At 46.5% G+C, this 21217-nt stretch overlaps 2 protein-coding genes across 4 annotated transcripts in view; one reads left to right on the top strand and one right to left on the bottom strand.

Annotated features, from left to right (window-relative positions):
• The window catches only part of LDHD (lactate dehydrogenase D), a 47341-nt gene that overhangs the window by 23305 nt on the left and 2819 nt on the right, over nucleotides 1-21217 (top strand). For 2 of the 3 annotated variants that reach the window (XM_070760689.1, XM_070760692.1), the window contains exons 5-9: nucleotides 13631-13790; nucleotides 14175-14374; nucleotides 15756-15884; nucleotides 17015-17142; nucleotides 17640-17730. In XM_070760689.1, the coding sequence (XP_070616790.1) occupies nucleotides 13631-13790; nucleotides 14175-14374; nucleotides 15756-15884; nucleotides 17015-17142; nucleotides 17640-17730 (708 nt within the window). The remainder of the gene's footprint in view (nucleotides 1-13630; nucleotides 13791-14174; nucleotides 14375-15755; nucleotides 15885-17014; nucleotides 17143-17639; nucleotides 17731-21217) is intronic. The other variant, XM_070760691.1, reaches the window with a different exon arrangement.
• On the bottom strand, nucleotides 2591-21215 carry LOC139172041 (chromodomain-helicase-DNA-binding protein 2-like). Its single transcript, XM_070760694.1, has 6 exons — nucleotides 21094-21215; nucleotides 7802-7873; nucleotides 5974-6073; nucleotides 5369-5582; nucleotides 4045-4291; nucleotides 2591-2763 (listed from the first exon to the last, which is right to left on the bottom strand). The coding sequence occupies exons 1-6, from the start codon at nucleotides 21165-21167 to the stop codon at nucleotides 2679-2681; spliced, it is 792 nt and encodes a 263-aa protein (XP_070616795.1). The 5' UTR covers nucleotides 21168-21215; the 3' UTR covers nucleotides 2591-2678.

Below are 21217 nucleotides of genomic sequence, written 5' to 3'. Positions count from 1 at the left end.
GTCCCTCTCCGAAGATCCAGGGCGGCTCACAAAATACAGTACAAAAAACAATACATACACAAATCTAATAGTTAAAACTAAATCTGTTAAAATAGTTAAAGCTATAAAGCTTTGCCCTATGTCAGCTCTGCTGTGCGTATTGTGTGTGCATGTGAGGGAAGAGTGCATTATGGGTGTGGGCTATTGCGCATGCGCACATCCTTTTTGACACCCAAGCAAAAAAAAAGGTTCACCATCCCTGGTGGAGGGTCTCCTGCTTGAGCGGGTGATGGGGATTGGACTAGATGACCTCCAAGGTCCCTTCCAACTCTGATAGTAATCTAGTCTCCTCCCAGGCTTCTGCCTGAATGTTAGTTAACTGGCCTGGCATTTATGGCTGTTTGCAGGGTCTCACAGTTACGTGACCATGTTTTACAAGGTTTAGTTTTTTTAAAAAGCATTTACTTCAGATTTTCAGCAACATTGGCCCCTAGCAAATAATTGGTTCACTTAACAACTGTGCCATTCGCTTAATGACTGCCAATGGTGAGACGAGGAGTGCCCTTTTATTGGCGTGGATTAAGGCAGCGATCGATAGAAAGCCGGAGCTCCTGAATGAAGCCTTATGTCTTTAGCCTAACGTTGCGGCCACGATCCCTTGGCCATTCGACAGGCTCCAAAAGGAAGACTTGAAAAAGCCAGCCTGGTCAAGGAAAGGCCAGGGATTCATTTGGGAGGGCTGGGCCAACTACGAACGGTGTCCAGGGCCAGATCTCAATTAGAGGCCACAGCTGCCGGAGCTAAGGCCTGCCCGACCTCGCTCCGCATTACGACCATCCATCAGGATGCCAATCTTCTCCAAGCCAGGCCTCATCCCACTTCCCCCTACCTCGCAGACGGCATCTGGCAGGAATAAATGTGTGGGCCTTCGGCTGGAGCAGCGAGTGACAGCTGGAATTCAAAATCCCAAGTCTGCTTCAACCCAACTATAGGCCAGATTGGTGTTGGGGAAGCTCAGGAGTGAAGGAGGTAAATGTAGTTGACAGGTAGATGTGGGAAGGAACCCTTGCAGACCAATTAGTCTGACTTCTATACCTGGAAAAATGCTGGATAAAATAATTAAAAAACAACTTTGCCACTACCTAGAAACAAACAGCATTATATCCAACAGCCAGCACGGGTTTGTCAGAAACAAATCATTCCAAACATATCATTTTTCAACACCATAACCAAATCAGTAGACCAACACAACGTAATAGACCTCATATACTTGGACTTCAGCAAAGCTTTTGATAAAGTTGACCACAACCTCCTAATCCACAAATTAGAAAAAAACGGGGAAGGTTACAACACATGCAGATGGATAAACAATTGGCTGTCCAACCACACGCAACGAGTTGTCCTCAACGGTTCCAAATCCACATGGAAGAAGGTAGGCAGTGGGGTACCACAGGGTTCTGTCCTGGGCCCTGTACTCTTCAATATTTTCATCAATGACCTGGACGAGGGAGTAGAAGGGGAACTAATCAAATTCGCAGACGACACCAAACTGGCAGGGTAGCCAACACCCTAGAGGACCGGCTCAAAATACAGAAAGATCTAGACAGATTAACACTATGGTCCCACAATAACAACATGATGTTCAACGTCGACAAGAGCAAAGTCCTTCACCTTGCTAAAAAAAAAACCCTAGACACACATACAGCCTGGGAGAAACCCCACTTAGCAGTAGTGACTGCGAAAGAGATCTTGGAGTCTTGGTGGATAGTCAACTAAACATGAGCCAGCAATGTGCAGCAGCGGCCAAAAAAGCCAATACTATCCTAAGCTGCATCAACAGCGGGATACACTCCAAGACCAGGGAAGTATTAATACCACTCTACTACGCCCTGATCAGACCACATCTGGAGTATTGCATCCAGTTCTGGTTACCACACTTCAAAAGAGACATTGAAACTCTGGAGAAGGTGCAGAAAAGAGCAACCAAAATGATTAGGGGACTTGAAACCAAGACTTATGAAGAGAGATTGCGGGAACTGGGCATGGATAGCCTAGAGAAAAGGAGGGGCAGAGGGGACATGATAGCTGTATACAGGTATATGAGGGGTTGCCACAGAGAAGAGGGAGCCACTCTATTCTCCAGAGCACCAGAGGGCCTGACGAGGAACAATGGCTGGAAGCTGACCAAGGAGAGATTCAACCTAGAAGTAAGGAAGAACTTCCTGACGGTCAGAGCGATCAACCAGTGGAACAACCTGCCTGCCGAGGTTGTGAACTCCCCAACTCTGGACACTTTCAAGAGGAGATTGGACTGCCATTTGGCTGGGGTGCTTTAGGATTCCTGCTCAGGCAGGGGGTTGGACTTGATGACCTGCATGGTCCCTTTCAACTCTAACAAAAAATAAAATAAAATAAAATAACTGAAGCGATGACTGGAAGCAAAGGCCCGTGTCCCAAACTAGGACTGGGTTGAAGGGAGAGAATACAAACCAAAAAGCATCAGCTACCTCAGGGACCACTGCTGGATGGAGTGGGGTGGAAAGAGACACAGAAATTCCAATTGTTGAAAAAACTCATTTTTTAATCTACAACAATCTGAAATAAAGCAGCTTAAAAATTTAATACAGACATGGTGGTTGCCCTTGATGGAAAGGTCGGTAATGGCCGGATGTCCCTTGGCCACGATAACCTGGGGGAGCTCAATAATTGGACGTCCTCCGATAATCTTGGTAACTCTGGGCACGGAATTCACCCAATCTTTGCCTTTTTGGTTCATAATGGTATCTAGAGGAGAAAGAAGAAGAATTCAAAGCATTCAGTTCAACAGAAGAGGCAAATGACCCTATCTAGATCTTGGGATGCTTCACTCCCTCTGGTGCCAAAGGAATGGAAGACTATCAGACATGCTTATAAGACTATCAGCCCACTTCAGCAGTATCTAGATACCAGAGGAAGGAAAGAAGATGGAGAATGGCAGAGTTGGAGCACAAGCCTACACACTTTGTATTGTGGGTCATGATATCACACATGCTTACAAAGAAGGGGCAACACTCACAAAGCACACCTAGAAGGTGGCTGAGTGGTGCAGAGATCCCTCCGATGAAGGAATATGCAAGATTGTTAAGAAAAAATGAAGAGCAACTCTGTCCTGGAGAAAGAAAGGTTGTGAGACATCATAGATTCATAGGGTTGAAAGGACCTTAGAGATCTTCTGGTCCAACCCCTGGTCAAGGCAGAAGCCTTATACCATTCCAGTCAAATGGTTGTTCATCTTATTTTTCAAAGCCTCTACCGATGGAGCACCCATAACTCCAGCGGGCAAGTTATTTGACTGCTTAATTGCTTTCGCTGTCAGGAAATTTCTCCTTATTTCTAAGCTGGATCTCTTTTAATGAGCCACATCCATAGGCTAGACCAGTGATGGTGAACCTTTTTTCCCCCCGAGTGCCAAAAGAGAGTGTGCATGCACAATCACACACGCATGAATGCCCACACCTATAATTCAATGCCTGGAGAGGGCGAAAACAGCTTCTCCTGCCCATTGGTGGCCCTCTGGAGGCTGGAAACGGCCTGTTTCCCAACTTCTGGTGGGCCCAGTAGGCTCGTGTTTCATCCTCCCCAGGTTCCAAAGGCATCCCTGGATCCAAGGCAGGGTAAAAAGGTCTTCCCCATCCCTCTGGAAACCAAAAACGCCCTCCCAGAGACTCTGTGTAAGTCAAAAATCAGCTGTCCGGTGCACACATGCACATTGGAGCTGAGCTAGGGCAACGGCTCTCATGCCAATAGATATGGCTCCACGTGCCATCTGTGGCACCCCTGCCATAGGTTCAGCATCACTGGGCTAGACATATTTACCTCCCACAACTATTCCTGGTACTCAAAGAATACCCTTTGGAGTATTGCTGTTGTAAGAGGGTAGGGAGAGCCTAACCCAACCCTACAGTTCTAGTAGTCCCTGCAATCTCCCTTCCATGATCTTTGTGACAACCACCATTCCTTGCTTTTGGCATGCTGACTCCTGCAGATGCCACATGGACTAGCCGAATGGCCTGCTTAGCCCCTCACCTGTATTCCCCAGGTCCCTGGTAACAGCACGCTCTGCCGTACTCCTCATTGTGGTGTTTTTGAGGCACGCCGGTGCTAGGCTGGTTATTTCCAGCATGTCTTGAGCTCCAGTGCTGCTCCCGTTGTGCCACATTCCGGGAATCTTCCTGCCAGCGACGCTCGTGCGGGTAGTGTCGGTTCCTGCCCTGCACTGAATAGTCATTCCAACTGGGATTAAATTGGGGGTTTGGATGCCATTCCCTTCGTCCTGCAAGACAAGGAAGGGGAAGAAGCTAGCAGTCTTTCCCAAGAAGCCCACGTGGACTTTGTAATCTGTACTTCTCCCTTTGTCTACTATTCCTCTGGTTTTTATTGTCTCTTTTTGAAGAAAATAAGAAAAAGGAGGAGGGGAAACAATAACAGAGCCATCAAAGTCTCCATAGCAGGAACAGCCCATCCAGAGTTGGTCAGGATCGGGCCCTACCTGACGTAATATTCCAAATTGCAGAGAGAAGAATTGTAATCATTGTAATGATTTTATTTATTTATTATTAATTAATTTATTAATTAGATTTGTATGCCGCCCCTCTCCAAGGACTCGGAGGATTAAACAATGTAAAACTGTTGTCATGATGAATGTGCAGATTGTAATGTAATCTGATTGGTTGACTAATGTGTGGCTTTTGAAGATAGAGTGGTTTGTGGTTTAGTGTGGCTTGTGGTGGCTGAAGAATATCGTGGCTGAAGACTTGTAGCTGAGTATTGTAACTGAGAATAGTAGGTAGAACATTGTGAATATTTTGTATCGTAACTTCTAGAGAGAGATAGCTACAGTGTAAATAGTGTAGGTTTGCTAAGAAAGAAGTGAATATTTTCTTAAGAAACTTGTCTTCAATTATCTTCAAGATTACAATTCCAAATATCCTGGTCTGAGGCAGGCTGGCGAACTGCTTTGGCTATCTGGGTGGGCTAGCTTCTGCAAAACATTACTCCAACAGAGTTAAACTGGGAGGCCCTTGAACCATGTGGTCCATGTGGCTCCAGCAAGGAGACCAAGGATGGTCAGGCACTGCCAGCTTCCCCATCTCAAAAAGCAAGATGGGGCATCAGGAAAAAGGGCAGAGCAGAAGGTCTCTTGTCAGATCTGCCATCACACCACTTCTGCCCTGCTTCGCTTTGATGGCAGCCTCCCATGAAATCTGGGGAGGGGGATGGAGGGATACAGGAAGGGGGACGACAGGAAGCAGAAGGCCAACCAGAGACAACGGTTGAACGATCCAAGGACAAGGTGTGCGAAAGGAATGAGAATGCCCACCAAAGAGGCACCAGACTGAAAACCTCTCACCTGTGTGGCTGAAATGTTCCCCAGGTGGCTGGTTGTACTGTCTGTAGGCATCTCCGTGCATCCTGGCTGAGTGAGGAGGACCTGGCGGCTGCGGCTTTGGGCGAAGGGGGTGAAGGGTGCCAAGAGACCTGGCACTAGCTTTGCTGGGCCCTGGAATTTCCGGGTGAAGCTGCGTTTCTTCCTCTTCCTCCTTCTGCTGCTTCTTCTTCGGTTCCTGCCGAGCAGAAAGAGTCAGAGAACTCAAAAGGCCAGCAGTAACAATGGTTGGGGTCTTATAAACCAGGGGCTGGGGAGGAGGGATTGAGCTGGAGAGGGCCTCTTCTAGAGGGACGGATTAAAGACACAAACAGAAAGAATAGGTTTTCCATCCTCCACCTCTTCCTTTGTGACCAAAGATGTCTTCACTATCAAGGTTTGATGAAGAGAAAGAAAAGAGAAAGACAAGGAAAAGAGCACAATCCCACCTAAAAGTCTCAGGCAGAATTCCTCTAGTTGCTGGGGTTTTCTTCCGCGCAAGATGTTCCCCTTCCTTCCTTCTCTATTTGTGATCCCTTCCATTCTACCGCACAACACAAACATACACAAACACACGCCTCTGTTCTTACCTCCTGCTCCCGGTCTCGCTTTCTGCTTGCCTTTTTGTATAATTTGTACAATTTCTGGGTGTTAAATTCGATAAACTTCGAAACATAAGTCCATAGATTCCTGAAAGGAGAGAGACATACATTTAAATTTTCTCTACAGGAACTGGGTCAAAAGCCCAAACTTTTCATGCCGGGGAAAAGTGATGCCCCAAACAAACAAGGATGGAGGGGTATTTTATTCTGGGGCCAAAAATCCCCTCTTACACTCCCTCTACTTCCTAAAATGTCTTGCTTCAAACTTGAGTCACGAAGATTCCCAAAGTCTGCAGATCTTGGTCTAAGCATGGCATGAACCAGTCTGCCACTTCTCTTAACTACTGCCGATGCCTGTACCGTGGTTTTCTGGCAGTTTGGACTAAAATGTGGATTTACAGGAATTCAACACAATTGGAGACTGCATCTCCTTTGTGGCATTTCAGCAGGAATTGGACATAGTTTGTTTGTGGCTATGTAGAGATTCTAGGCTGATTCCTCTTTTAATTCCATCCCCAGGTTCAGCCTCTTCTTCCCTATACCTTCAAACTCAAAAAGACTCCTGACCCCTAGGTTTGACTGCAACATGAGAGAGGGAGGGAGGGGCTCACGTTTTCCATGTGTCCAAAACATCTGGTTCACTATGGATTTTCACACACTCCATAATGTGGTCCCCGATATTAAGTAGGCAAGTCCGGGTTTGCTCCAGCAGCTCTTGGTCCGAAAGTCCTTTGTCTGGTTTGTCCAACTTCTTCAGTGACTTTTTCACCGGCTTCATCAGCTTTTTGCACTTGGAGGACAGAAAAAACAAAGTTCTGCATTAATCGCACATCAGAAGAAAGGCCGAGTGAAGAGAGACCCTGACTTAGGAAAACCTTTGGAGGCTGGGGGGGGCCTTGAATTTGGGGGAGGGGATCTGCTGTGGGCCCCCTTCTAAGATGGCAGCCACCAGAGTTTCTTTGTTCCCGAGACAAGCCAAACATGCTGCAGAGAGGACAACCTTTGAGTGGAAGGTTCCTCCTTGCAGGGAGAATCTCCTTTTCCAATCACCTCTCAGCCAATCTCTGATTCTCCTGTTTGAGAGATAAACTGGTGGTGGGAAAAGTCACTGTCTGTCGAGATGGAAACGCCAAGGACCGGTGTTTGGCTCGGCAGCATGTCAGCTTTCTCAACTAAGGACCGATGACCCTCCTCAGCATCCAGAGGGTCCTGCGATCTACATTCGGACGCTTGGCAACCACTTCCTATTGATGGCGGTAGGAGAGTCCTGTGGTCATTGCGGTTCCCTTAACAACCACGTTTCTAACTGCAGCGATTCACTTAGCAACTGTAGCAAGAAAGGTCGTAAAATGGGGGCAAAACTCACTTGGCTAATTTCCCACTTAACAAACATAAATTCTGGGGTCAATTGTAATCGTACGTCTTCCTGTTTTATTTGGTTCTGTCCTAAAGAAAGTCTGAAGTCCTTTTTTGTATCCTTCCCCTCTTCTTCTTCTTCTTCTTCTTCTTCTTCTTCTTCTTCTTCTTCTTCTTCTTCTTCTTCTTCTTCTTCTTCTTCTTCTTCTGCTTCTTCTTCTTCTTCTTCTTCTTCTCATTTTTCCGCTTTGCCCCCTTTGACCCCCATTCCCTATTTTTCAATCTTTTGGGGTTTGTTAAGTTTCTCCTTTATATTTCACTGAAACTTCGCAAAGAAGACGTAAGCAGATTTTGTAATTAAATAGCTGCTGCTCTCATGAGTCAAAGGGAAATTTTGTAGGGTGGATGACCAGCCCTCTTTGATTCCCCCCCCCCCTTTTTGTGCCTAGAGAAGACTCACAATGCTGAATGTAGCTTGGTCCAGTTCATCCTCTTCCTCCATGGGAACCGGTTTTTCCTCGGCACCTTTGGGCTGTAAAAAGACAAGAGGAGACAGCATCCCTCATGAAACAGCACAGGCTGGAAAGTCACAGATATGTCAATAAGGAAACGGAAGGAAAAGACCAAAATAAAAAACAAGGGTGGTGAGAAACTTACATTTTGCTGCCTGGAATTTCCAGGCGATTCCTTTGCCCCTTCAAACAGGGCTCTCCATCTTTATGATAATTAACTGCAGCACAAGATTTACTCTGTTCTGTCGGGACCGACTCTAAAGGGGAGATGCTCATCTCCCTTTTTAACCGAGGGAGGCAGCATTGTCCGAAAACAATGTCTGTGCACGTGTGGCCTGCCTGGCTATATGTCAGAGGCACCTTCTCACCAGAGTGGTACTTACTCATCTACTCACATTTGCATGCTTTCGAACTGCTTGGTGAGCAGAGGAGCTGAGGCAAGTAACGGGAGCTCTCCCATTAGGTGCTATGTGGGTCTCGAACCCAAGCTGTCAGCTGTCCAGCTGACAAACCCAGCGTCTTTAACCACTGAGCCATCGCGGCCCATTTTTGTGATAATGAGACTCCCTAAACCAGTGATGGCATATCTGTTGGCACACGAGCCATTGCCCTAGCTCAGCTCCATTGTGCATGTATGTGCCAGCCAGCTGATATTTGGCTCACACAGAGGCTCTGGGAGGGCATATTTGGCTTCCCGAGAGGCCCCGGGGGGATGGATGAGGACGTTTTTACCCTCCTTTGGCTACAAAGAGCCTGGGGAGGATGAAGCAAGAGGCTACTGCGACCACCAGAAGTTGGGACTCAGGCCGTTTACGGCCTCCACAGGGCCTCTGGGGGGCAGGAGAAGCTGTTTTGCCCTCCCCGTGTATTGAATTATGGGTGTGGGCACTCACGCATAAGCGATAGCATGCATGCTCCCTCTTTCGGCACCCAAGGAGAAAAAGGTTCACCATCACTGCCCTAAACGAATGGAATTAGACATCCCTCTCATGAATAAAACCAAGAAATATGCATTTCACTTTCTAAAAGAGATGTAATTTATTATTATTATTATTATTATTATTATTATTATTATTATTATTATTATTATTATTTTTATTATTTTTATTATTGTCATCATTATTATTATTATTATTATTATTATTATTATTATTATTATTATTATTATTATAGATGCTTTTTGTCTTTCTATTCTGAATGTCAGAGATGTAAAATATTGGACATAAAAACGATCACGAACCCTTTTGCATCCCTCTTTAGCAGGAAAGCTCCCGCCATTCACAGGCCTCTCACTGGTGGACATTTTTGAAAGATAGTTAAGCAACTCTCAAAACTCACTCCAACCTTTTCTTCCTATGTTGAGTGGGAAAAGCTTTTGGGTTTTTAAAAAATGTGCCAACCCCACTACTTTCTTCCGCCTTGGGATCACTTGTGCAATGATCACCGAAGAATGAGAAATGTCCCTGAAAACAAATTTGAAGCTCAGGTGCATGGATATTTTATCTTCCTATGCAGTTTCCTGGTTTCTCAGTGGTGGGCAATATCAAAATAACATTATCCAAAGTCAGGAAATTTGTAATATTCGAGATACAGTTGGGGAGAACTAAATAATTTTAAGAGCCCGGGAAGCAAGATAAAGCATCACTCAATACATGCTCAGTGATAGCCAGTTGCAAATTGTGTGCAAGCAAGGTTGTTACAAAGTCTCACAATTGGCTATTTGCTTTGTCATCTTCTGAGATTTTTCTTAGATTTCTCAGTCAAGACCACAATCTGTGGAGTCCCTGATGCTCTTCCACATAGGTAACCCTATCCAATCCTTCTTAGCTTCCTAGTTCTAACAAGGACAGCCCAAGTGCCTAAAGAATGAAGTTCTTGAATGAATGTTCTAGCCATAATATGGAGTTGATTTTAACCAAGGTTCAATTTTTCACATAAACACACACGGCCATGTTACTAACACAGATATGTGAACCTTGGTTAAAATCAGCACGATTTTGATGAAAATCAGCCACCATGCCTACACCAGTAGTTATCTGTTCCATTTCATCCACGGCTCTGCCATGGCGTTGATTCCCCCTCCTCCCCCGGGTAGACTTAATCGCTGACCGATCCCTTCTCTTCAAAGCGGGAAGTTGCGGGAGGAACCATATGGAGAGGTGAAAAGGTGGCCAAGAGCAGGAGGACTTTTTGGCGCATAGGCACACACGAACGTTGGAATAGGGGCGCAGGTCTCTGCAGATGACGCTCGCCCAAGGGTTGGGTTACTTAACCCTAAGGTTCTGTAGACTCAGGTATTCAATGTCATGGTTGCCCCAAAGGTGCTTGCTTGCTTGCTTGCTTTTCTTTCTTTCTTTCTTTCTTTTTCTTTCTTTCTTTCTTTCCTTCCTTCCTTCCTTCCTTCCTTCCTTCCTTTCTTTCTTTCTTTTACAGAAATAGCATATATACAGTATAGGGTAGAACTGAGTTAATTATATTAGTCCATCTGGCTAAAACAATCCCAATTTCTCATGCGGCCCCATGGCAAAATTAATTGCCCACCCCTGTTCTAAGATTTTGTCTGACTGTTTACCTTTGCTTTGCTTTCCTGAACCTTCGGTATTTTGAACATCCTGAGCTTTTCGTTAATTTCTTGGCTTTACTTTCGATGAACCTTGGATTATCTTCCTAATCTAACTACTCACCCTCCACTGCCACCAAGCCCCAAATTCCCTCTACCTATAATTTGTACTGCTTACTATTTCAAAACAAGAAAACAAATAACAAGAACTTTGTCAACCTATTCAAGACCTCAGCCCCTTGAGATGAACCTAACTATCCACCCACCCAACCCCAAATTCCCTCTATCTATATACCTATAACCCTCTACCTATATACCTATAACTTCCTACTATTTCAAAAAACAAGGAAACTAATAAAAAGAAATTTCTTTGCTAGCCTTTCCAATACAGGAAGGCAGAATTGACCTGAAACCTTGAATTAGACTAGCTAATGAAGAGCTACATATAAAGTAGGTCTGCTCTTCTCTTTGGCTAAATTCAAACTGCTCCGTTCCCTTAGTAACAACTGAAACCTGACATGTGGGGGCTACTCAAGTGGACCAATAGGAAGCCCCCTCCTCCAACTGCCTTCATCCCTGGGTTCCAAGTTCTAAATCCCATTTCTCAGTGAGGTTAGAGTCAACTGACGTGGTAGACCATCCATCTGGTCTAAGTTTCAAATGTTGGCTTTGAAACCAGCAGACTGTATTTCTAATTCCCCTCTTAGCATCACTTGGGGCCAGTCACTCCTTCTCAGCCCCACCTCAAAAGATCATTCGGAGGGGGGGGAGAGTATACTGCCCGGAGCTCATTATAAAAGTAATCAAGGCCTGGTACTTAGGAAAATAAACTAGGTAACGAGGCCAGTATTACTCCAGTCCTGCCTCCTCCAGGTGCAACTTTTAGGAATTCTTTGAAAGTGAACTCAGTCTGCTCCTAAATTGTGAGCCCAATCTGACCATCACAACACCAGGAGGACATCCAGATGTACACACAAAGCTATGTTTTTCTGTGCTTCAACCACATGAACATCTATCTAATAATCTGTCACTTCATATTTTATCTTTTTTGAATGTGCAATGAGTTGAACATATACTAAATCTTACACATGGCCATTTTGCCATTCTAGGCCCTTCTGGGTTGTTTTGTTTGTTTTATCAGCTGCCTGTAGTTTTTCCTCTTGTTCCTCGGTTGGCTCCAAAGACCACAAAGTTAGGTCCTCTTGGAGAAATCCATCCCTTGTTTCTACCAAAACCAATCCAAGTTCATTTGCCCAATTTTTGTTGTCTAATTCTGCCCTTTTCATCTTCGTTCCACCATGGGCAATACCCATTCAGGAAAGAGACACAATGGTGTAGCCAATGGATGCAGATTTGCTTGTTATGACATACAAAGTGTATTGCATTGGTCTAGCGTGAGGAAATAGATGCTTCCAGGGTGGGGACGTAGTGGGGTAGAGTAAATGGAGCTGCACCACAGAGCACCCAATTTGCACCGGAAGATGTTGAAAGAAAATGCAGGGTGTCCTCTTTGGTAAGCTTCTGTGTTCTTCCCAAAAGCCTTTAAAAACCCCAAAGCCAGCGATTCTGCTACAAAGTGTCGAGGAAAAGTATTAGGAGATCAGATCTGGAATTGATTCTATGTGATCTGGGTTTCTGCCTCCCCCTCCTTTCCAAATGGCCATAGTATTCTCTAGAACAGAGGTCTGCATAGCTGGCTGGAGAATTCTGGGAGTTGAAATTCAAAAGTCTTAAAGTTGCCAAGTTTGGGGACCCCTGCTCTAGAAAAATAAATGGAATAATGCTTGAAACCGAATGTTTTGTCAGATTTTGTTTGGTAGTCTGCCGGAAGGAGGGTTAAGACTGTTATGTGGAATGGAGCATTTTGGGATGTTCACTTAGGCTGTGAAAGTAGCAAGGGACACTCTAGATTGTTGCCTTTGAGTAAGTGATTATTTTGTAAAATAAAGGGTTGTAAAATTGACTACTGTATGACCATCATGGCTTCTAACCATAACGGGCAGACTCAATGACAATTGTAAGTCCAGAACTATGTACATGGTCAAAAAAGTTAAGATGACTATTGGAGCTCTTATTTTTCATGCATGTTGCAGTTATGCAGAAACACCTAGATTTTAAAAAATGTTGATGCTGTTGCCATCTTGACTTGGTTGTCCACTTCCTGGGGATGCCCTGGCAAGAGAGCGGATGCAGCCATACTTGAATTGTACACAGTTTGTCGATCAACAGCAGGTTTCTCCATTGTTGACTTTCAAACTCTGCACAGATCTGCTCACAGTTAGAGAATATACCGAATACTCAGATTAAAAGAGTTGGAAGGGACCTTGTAGGTCATCTAGTCCAATCCTCCCCTCAAGCAGGAGTCCCTACACCAGTGGGGACAACCTTTCTAATGCTGTGACCCCTTAATACAGTTCCTCATTTTGGGATGACCCCCAACCATAAGCCCAGCGCCAATCTCCCAACACAACTTTAAGCTGATTGGCAGGACGTCAGAGGGAAACCCCCACTGTAAACGCCTGATTGGTCAGATTGTAAAAATATGTTCCAAGGAGCCAGAATAGAAGCTTTAGTTCCTAACATCATGGGAAATTTCACTTTTCCCCCATGGACTAACGCGACCCCTGTGAAACGTCCGTTCGACCCCCAAAGGGCTCCCGACCCCCAGGTTGAGAACCACTTTCCCTCCCCATTTGAGACAGATGGCAGTCCAGTCTCCTCTTGAAAGTCTCCAGTCATGAAGCTCCCATAACTTCTGAAGGCAACTTCTGTTCCATTGATTGATTGTTGAATCTCCCCTTGTCAGTTTCCATCCATTATTGCTTGTCTGGCCTTTGGATGCTTTGGGAAACAGCCTGACCTCCTCCTCTCTGTGGCAGCCCCTTCCAATATTGGAAGACTGCTGTTCTGTCTCCGCTGGTCCTTCTCTTCACTAGTCTAGCCAGGCCCAGTTCCTGCAACTGTTCGTTTGTTTGAGCCTCCAAATCCCCCAATCTTCTTTGTTGTTCTTCTCTGCACTTTTTCTAGAGTCTCAACCTCTTTTTTGTAGTGTGGGGACCAAAACTGGATGCAGGACTCTAGGTGTGGTCTTCTTACTATGGCTTTCTGGAGTGGTCTTAGAACCTGCTTTGATCTTGGCCTAAGGCTCCTGCAGTGGTTGGGCAGTGGGTGAGGGGCTTCGGTTCTCCTCTCCCTTGCCTCTTCCTTTCCTCCTCAGACCCCGGGGCCAACGCCTCGCTCTGTGGCATGGTGGCCACTGCAGCCTCCGGGACGAACGCGGTGCGCTATGGCACCATGCGCGAGAATGTCCTCAACTTACAGGTGGTCCTGCCGGATGGGAGAGTCCTGCACACAGCCGGACAGAACCGGCGGCCCAGGTACCCCCTCCCCTCCCTCCCTCTTCCCCTTGGGGGCTCGGGTGGGTGGGGGGCAGGCGGGGAACTCTTCTGGCAGAAGTCTCTGGTAGAGCCCCTTCTGGGATGCCCGCCTTCCCCACCGGCAGCGAGCGCACTGCAGTGTGCTTAGGAAGGTTCAGGCCAGTTTGGATGAGGATTTAAGGCCACACTCTAGAAACCGGGAGACTCTGAGTTCTAGTCTTAAGAACCAACTGGTTGAATTTGGGTCAGTTGCTGATACGGCCCGTTTCCCTTTTGGAGGCCAAGGAAGCGGAATGAGTTGTGGTCCCCCAGCCCGTGGCCCCTCACCAATGGAAAGCTGAATGCCAACCTCTGACCTCACCAGGTGCATTCTCTCCTCTGCAGGAAGAGTGCTGCTGGGTACCACCTAACGGGGCTGTTTGTGGGCTCGGAAGGGACCCTGGGGCTCATCACCCAGGCCACGCTGAGACTCCACGGAATCCCTGAGGCCACGCTGGCGGCCATCTGTGCCTTCCCCAACATCCAGGCCGCTGTGGACAGCACTGTGCAGGTTCTCCAAGCCGGGATCCCCATTGCCCGCATCGGTGAGTTAGGAGTCAGGACCCCAGATGTTCGTGGGGAAGGTCCTCTACAGCCCCCTCTAAACAGTTTGCAGAGCCGGCCTCTTGCCCCCCCTCCAAACAATCTGGGTGCTCAGTTTACCCACCTGGGAAGGATGGAAGGCTGAGTCCACCTTGAGCCAGTTAGTATCGAACACCTAACAATGGGCAGAGTCAGCCTGCAATGCTGCATTCTAACCACTGTGCATCATGGGTGGATGCATGGAAGGGCAACAGCACTTAGACTTACATACCACTTCACAGTGCTTTTACAGCCTCTCTAAGCAGGTTACCCAGTCAGCATATTGCCTCCAACAATCTGAGACCTCAGTTTACCCATCTCAGAAGGATGGAAGGCTGAGTCAACTTTGAGCCGGTGAGGCTTCAACTGTGGAAAGAAGGAAGGAAGGAAGGGCAGTAACACTAGCGCTTAGATATGAACACTGCTGCGATGGGTGACCAAGATGCTGACTGAAGCACACAAAATTGACAGAGTCAGGGCCACCCAAGAATTTCTTGATCGTTTTGAGATTGAAGACCAGGCTTTTGTCAACTGTATAGCAACAGGAGATGGAACTTGGGCTTGTCACCCTACTCCAGAGAGCAAATGTCAATCAGTGCAGTGGCGCCATGCCCAGTCTCCTACAGCCAAAAAATTCAAAACTCAGCAATCAAAAAGAAAAATCTCGCACACCCATCGCACACAAATCTTGGTCACCTATCGCAGCAGCATTCACATCTTTAGCATTCAGGTAGCACACACTTCGCCCTTGGAGGGAAATGGAATGGGGACGCACATCTCTAACCCTCCCCACAATGCCAGTCAATGACCTACTGACCACTGGCACTGCTCGTTCTCTTCCACTGGCTTCCCGCTACACAACAGTAATGCCAACTTCCCCTGCAAACAGTCCTTGTAACCTTCCTTTCCCGATTATCCTCGTACTTTAGATACAGGTAGTGCTTTACTTACAACTGGGCACTTTAGTGACCCTTTGAAGCTATGATAGACCCCCAAAAGGATTTACAATCCCACCCCGAAGTTCTGATGGCCATTCCCTTTGACTGTCATATGACCTCAGATTCAGAAATCTAACAACCAGCCGGCAGTTATGCTCACTTGACGCATCCCGTCATGTAACCCACCACGATGAATGACCATGCTGACTCAACCAATGCCATAAAACCAGGTCTGGTCACGCAACCGACTTTAAAACCATCAAAAACTGGCAATGGTAATGGGTAGACTCCGTTCGGTCATAGGTCGAGGACTCCCCGGACTGTGGAATTCAAAAACTGGCTTCCGGCCTTCGGTAGGCCAGGTTGGCTGGGCCCTCTCCTATTTTGGAGCCTCCTTCCCCCGCAGAGTTCCTGGACGAGGTGATGGTGGGCGCCTGTAACCGCTACAGTGGCCTGAGCTGCGCAGAGCTGCCCACCCTCTTCCTGGAGTTTCACGGCACACAGCAGAGTGTGGAGGAGCAAGTAGGGGCCACAGGTACGTCCCATGTATAGGGGCCTGGGAGGGGGGGAGGCGGAGGGGGCTTGGTCTGTGCAGCACATGAAACTCTTCCCTTTGGTTGGTGTAGGCCAGTCAGGGCGAACCTTTTTGGGGTTGCAGGCCAAAAGAGGGTGTGTGCGTGTGCTAGCACAAGCGCATGTGCCCGCATCTACACATGTCCCCTACACGTGCCCCTATCCATGTGCTCACAATCCTCCCATCCCCGCGCATGTGCAGAGGCCTCACTGAAGCCTGGGAGGGTGAAAAAACAGCCAAATGGGCAAACTGGAAGTTTGGAAAAATGGACTTCCGGTTTGTCTGGTATGGTGTCGTTTGCGCTCTGAAGCCTTCAGGGAAGCTTCCTGAAGCCCTGGAGTGCAAAAAACAGCCTAACGGGCAAATCGGAGGTCCATTTTTCCAAACTTCCATTTTTCCCATTGGGCTGTTTTTTGCACTCTGGAGAGTTTGGGAAGTTTCCCTGCAGCCTCCGGAGGGCGAAAGGACCTTCCCCAAGGCTGAAAACCAGCTGGCTAGTGCGTGCATGGGTGCTGGAGCTGTCATAGGGCAAGGCCTCATGTGCCCTCCGATGTGGCTCCATGTGCCACCTGTGCCATAGGTTCGCCCTTATGGGGGTGGGCTTAGCGAGGGGGTGTACTCGTTCTGCGTGGGGCTGGGCGATGGAGGGACCCAGGTGCTTCTGTGTAGGTCGTCCTGTATGTCATTTCCTTTTCATGTCCTGGGCTTCACAGAGGCCGGCATGCATGCGTGGGGAGGGGGGGGGGATTGTGTGCATGCACAGGGGGAGGGGAGGGGGAGGGCACTCACACACAAGCTAGCACCCCCCCACGCCCCCTTTTGGCATGCGGACCAAGGAAAGTCCGCCCTCCCTGTCCTACGCCATTTGCTGAGCATCCAAACTTTGATCCTGGGACCCTCCTGCATGGCCCAGAACAGCCATCAAGCTCACAAGCCACTTTTTGCAGTGCCGTTGTGACTCTGAACGGTCACTAAATTAAACGGTCATAAGTCGAGGGCTGCCTGTCTGATTCCGTAGATCAGGGCGGAATCACCCTATAGACCAGCATCAGTCAGACCGAAGTGGGTTTAATGCCCGTCTCCCTCTGCAGAGGCCATTGTGCAGTCCAATGGGGGCTCGGACTTTGCTTGGGCCCAGGAACTGGAGGCCCGCAGACAGCTCTGGGCAGCTCGACACAACGCTTGGTATGCAGCTTTGGCTCTTCGTCCTGGGAAAAAGGTGAGCTGGAGAGCAGCCAGGTTGTCTTCAAAGAACAGTCCCCCCCTCTTTTGCAGTTTGGCTCACTTTTCTGAGTGATCTAGAGCGATCTCCTTGCCTTGCAATTCCCTTGATCCCAGTTCTGAGTTTCAAAACTGGTTGATGATGTGGGTCTCTAGTGTTCCAGAACCTGACACTTAGGCCAGGAAAACCGAATGCCCACATGTAGATTGTGAAAAAACAGGCTTAATAGCAGGAACTGTGAGAGGGATCTTGGAGTCTTAGTGGACAACCAATTAAATAGGAGCCAGCAGTGTGTGGCAGCAGCCTAAAAAGCCAATGCAATCCTAAACAGCATTAACAGAGGGATCCAATCAAGATTAAGGGAGGTACTAACACCACTCTAGAAAAAGAAGTTGAGACTAGAAAAAGTGCAGAGAAGAAGAACAAAGAAGATTAGGGGACTAGAGGCTCAAACGTGCAATGAATAACATTTTCCCCTCCCTCCCTTCCCACAGGGCTACTCCACAGATGTGTGTGTCCCCCTCTCACGCCTCCCTGAGGTCCTGCTAGAAACCAAGAAAGACCTGCTGGACTCCAATCTTACAGGTGAGCTGAACGTGGCTTCATCGAGTGATGAAGCTGCCACGGCTTCCGAAGGCAACTTTGGTTCCAGGGTTTGATTGTTCTCACTGCCATAAAGTTCCATCCTAGGTCCAGGTTGAAGCTCCCCTTGTTCAATTTCATCCACTATTCCTTGTCTGGCCTTCAGGTGCTTTGGAGAAGAGCTTGACCCCCTGCTGCTCTCTGTGGCAGCCCCTCAAATATTGGAACACTGCTATTGTGTCTCCCCTGATCCTTCTCTTCACTAGGCCCAATTCCTGTAACCGTTCTTCCTCTGTTTTAGCCTCCAGTCCCCTCATCATCCTAGTTGCTCTTCTCTAAACTCTTTCAAGAGTCTCAACATCTTTTTATAGAGGGGGGACCAAAACTGGACTCAGTGTTCTGGGTGTGGTCTTCTTACTAAGGCTTTATAGTGTGGTATTAGCACCTCCCTTGATCCGGATTGTATCCCTCTGTTAATCACTTAAATGGTTGTCCAATAAACTTAAGGAAATGAAGACTTTTGTTTTGGCTGCTGTTTTCAGCTATTTTCCCACTGTTTGTAACCATCTTGGCTGCTGGCATTTCGGAAATCTAAAAAACCACTACGAGAATTTCCTCTTGATGTAGCTCCTTGGAAATGTAAGGAGCCAGAGAGATGATAAACAGCTAAGCAGTGAAAGACAGAATTAGTCTCTCAACCATAAGGTAAAATGAAAGGTTTCCCCACACATGAGTGTTAGGCGTTCCCGACTCTAGGAGGCGATGCTCATCTCCATTTCAAAGCGCTGTCCGAAGACGTCTGTGTGGTCATGTGGACTAAACACCAAAGACTCACAGAACGCTGTTTCCTTCCCACCAAAGATGGTCCCTATTTTTCTACTTGCATTTTTTACATGCTTTCAAACTACTAGGCTGGCAGGAGCTGGGACAAATAACAGTCGCTTACTCCATTATGCGGCTCTAGGGATTCAAACCGCTGAACTGCCAAACTTCTGATTGACAAGCTCAGCATCTTTGCCACTGAGCAGCCACCCCCCAGTTCCCCTCCAACTCAAGGGAGCTGCATCAAAATTATCTTTTGCTTTGAAAAAGATTCTAAAGAAAATTACATTTCATTCCTTTAAATTAGGGTTGGGGAACTACGGCCCTTTTACGATTTGTGAACTTCAACTCCCAGAATTCCTGAGCCAGCCGGGAATTCTGAGCATCGAAGGCTACAAAGCCATAAAGGGGGCCGAGTTTCCTGCCTCTGACTGAAAGGAAGGCAAGTTTGAAACAAACACATTCACCTTGCAATCTCAGTTGGTTTCATTGAAGGAAATAATTAACAGAAGCCGGGTTTGTGCAACGTAACTCTGCTCTAAAGCCAGGTTAAAGGAAAATCAGTGGCACATTGTCAGGCTTTTGCCAAATAAATAAACAAACGGTATTGTTGCTAAACCCGACTGGGATCACACTGCACTAAAGCAGAAATGGCGCCATCCCGGCCAGTAAAAGCCTCAGTTGGTAAGTGGACGAGTTGAGTCTTAACCAGGACCAGAAAACCATCCAGGTTTAGAGGTCTGGTTGCAGGCGGTCCTTGGCTTAACAGCCAGTTGTTTTGCAACTATTCAAAGGTGCGACCTAACTGGGGGGGAAAAAAGAGGCTTACAATCCAATCTGAAGTTCTGACGGCCTCCTCTCACGGTCCAATGACCTCACTTCTAATTTTGGGCAAAATTGCACCATGGGTTTGCTTAATGACTGTGTTGTGCGCACTTACGACTGCCTCCCCAAAAAACCACCTTGGTTAAAATCAGTTTTATGGCTTTTACAACTTAAGATCATATTGAGCAGGCTTCATGACGGCCGTAACTCGAGGACTTCCTGAAATGTTTTTAAAAAAAAAATATTTTTATTGATTTTTTAACAATAACAATAAAGCATATGCACAACATATAACAATGTGCCCAGTGTTCTAAGTGCCAGCCACCTGACAACATTCATCCCCCTCCACCAAAACGGGCATATTTTGCATATACCGTTTTAACTCAAGAGCAATATATCTATTTACATATTAAAAAGTGATTCCAATTTATTCTTTATAGCATGGTCTTGAATTCTACTAACCACGTATCCTCTTACCTTGTCCCATCATCCCATCAATTCCCACAGATCAGTTTCATTGCCCAAATTCATCCTCTTATCCATAATCTCAAATTGAATATGGTCCACCATGTACCCATACCAGTTTTGTATTGTCCATTTTGTCGCATCCTTCCAGCCTAGGATTATTACCACCCGAGTGCTTTCTATCACTGCTTCTTTTATTTCTCTAAATTCTCCCATCTCGTTCCTTTTGACTAATACCGCCATTTCCTTTGTAATTGTCCATCGTATGTTTAGCATCCTATTAGTGTTCTCTTGCACTTCTTTCCAAAAGTTCTGCACTAGCGGACATTCCCAAAACTTATGCATAAACACCCCCTTACCTTGACACCCGTGCCAACAAGTATTCTTAACAGTCTGCTGAAAGTATGCAAGTTGAACAGGTGTGTGATACCACTTATATAATATTTTCCTTCTCATTTCCCAACCCTTGTATTCTTAATTTTCCTTCTGTTCTGCACTATATTCTTCATCTCTTTCACATATACTTGTAATTCACTCTGCCACCATTTAGTCAATCCTTAGATCGCATACCCGTCTGCCTGCACTAACAGTGAGGGCGCCTTTTTTCTCTTATTATTTTCTCTAACTCTATCTCCTCCCTTAGTAGTGCTTCTTTATACTCCTTTCATTCAGATATTTGTCTACGGAGAGGGGCGGCATACAAATCTAATAAATAAATAAATGGGTGGGTGGATGGATAGATAGATAGATAGATAGATAGATAGATAGATAGATAAATAAATAAATAAATATTGGCTTTATTTGTAGCCATCTTCCCTTACTTCCTGGTTACAAGACTTCCTGAAATCTTAGATTGCCTGGCCAGTTCTAGTCCAGAAGAATGAGCGGTTGGGTGTCTTTATTTTATTTTATTTTATTTTATTTTTCTATCTATCCATCCATCCATCCATCCATCCATCCATCTATTTGTCAAACGTACAAATTAGCAGGTATCAGCATAAACATAAACATAAGCAAAGTAAATACAGTTAAATGAGGACAATGGGACAGTAGGACAGGGAGAGGAGGCACAATGGTGCACTTATGCACATCCCTTACAGACCTCTTAGAAAAGGGGAGAGGTCGACTGTAGACAGCCTAACATTAAAATTTTGGGAGATTGGGGAAGAAACCCCAGTCAGGCAGTGCATTCCAGACATTGATCACTCTGTTGTGGAAGGCGTCTTTTCTGCAATCAAATTTGGAGCGATTTACCTTAATTTTCTGTCTATGGTGTGCTCCTGTATTGTTGCGGTTGAAGCTGAAGTAGCCATGGACAGATAGTACATTGTGGAAGATGATTTTATGAACCACGTTTAGATCAGATCAAAGGCGACTG

This window comes from Erythrolamprus reginae, chromosome 9 (genome assembly GCF_031021105.1).
Source record: "Erythrolamprus reginae isolate rEryReg1 chromosome 9, rEryReg1.hap1, whole genome shotgun sequence".
Classification (NCBI taxonomy): Eukaryota; Metazoa; Chordata; class Lepidosauria; order Squamata; family Dipsadidae; genus Erythrolamprus; species Erythrolamprus reginae.
Note: the sequence above shows the minus strand (reverse complement) of the source record. Positions and strands in the feature narration are given on the sequence as shown.

What these genes read in the sequence shown, in the direction of transcription:
- LOC139172041 (XM_070760694.1), bottom strand. Translation starts at nt 21,167, where the DNA reads ATGTACTATCTGTCCATGGCTACTTCAGCTTCAACCGCAACAATACAG. An exon ending in ACCATAGACAGAAAATTAAG is followed by an intron (nt 7,874 to 21,093) that starts GTAAATCGCTCC and finishes GTCTTTTTACAG; the next exon opens with CCCAAAGGTGCCGAGGAAAA. An exon ending in CAGGGACCTGGGGAATACAG is followed by an intron (nt 2,764 to 4,044) that starts GTGAGGGGCTAA and finishes TTTCTCCTCTAG; the next exon opens with ATACCATTATGAACCAAAAA.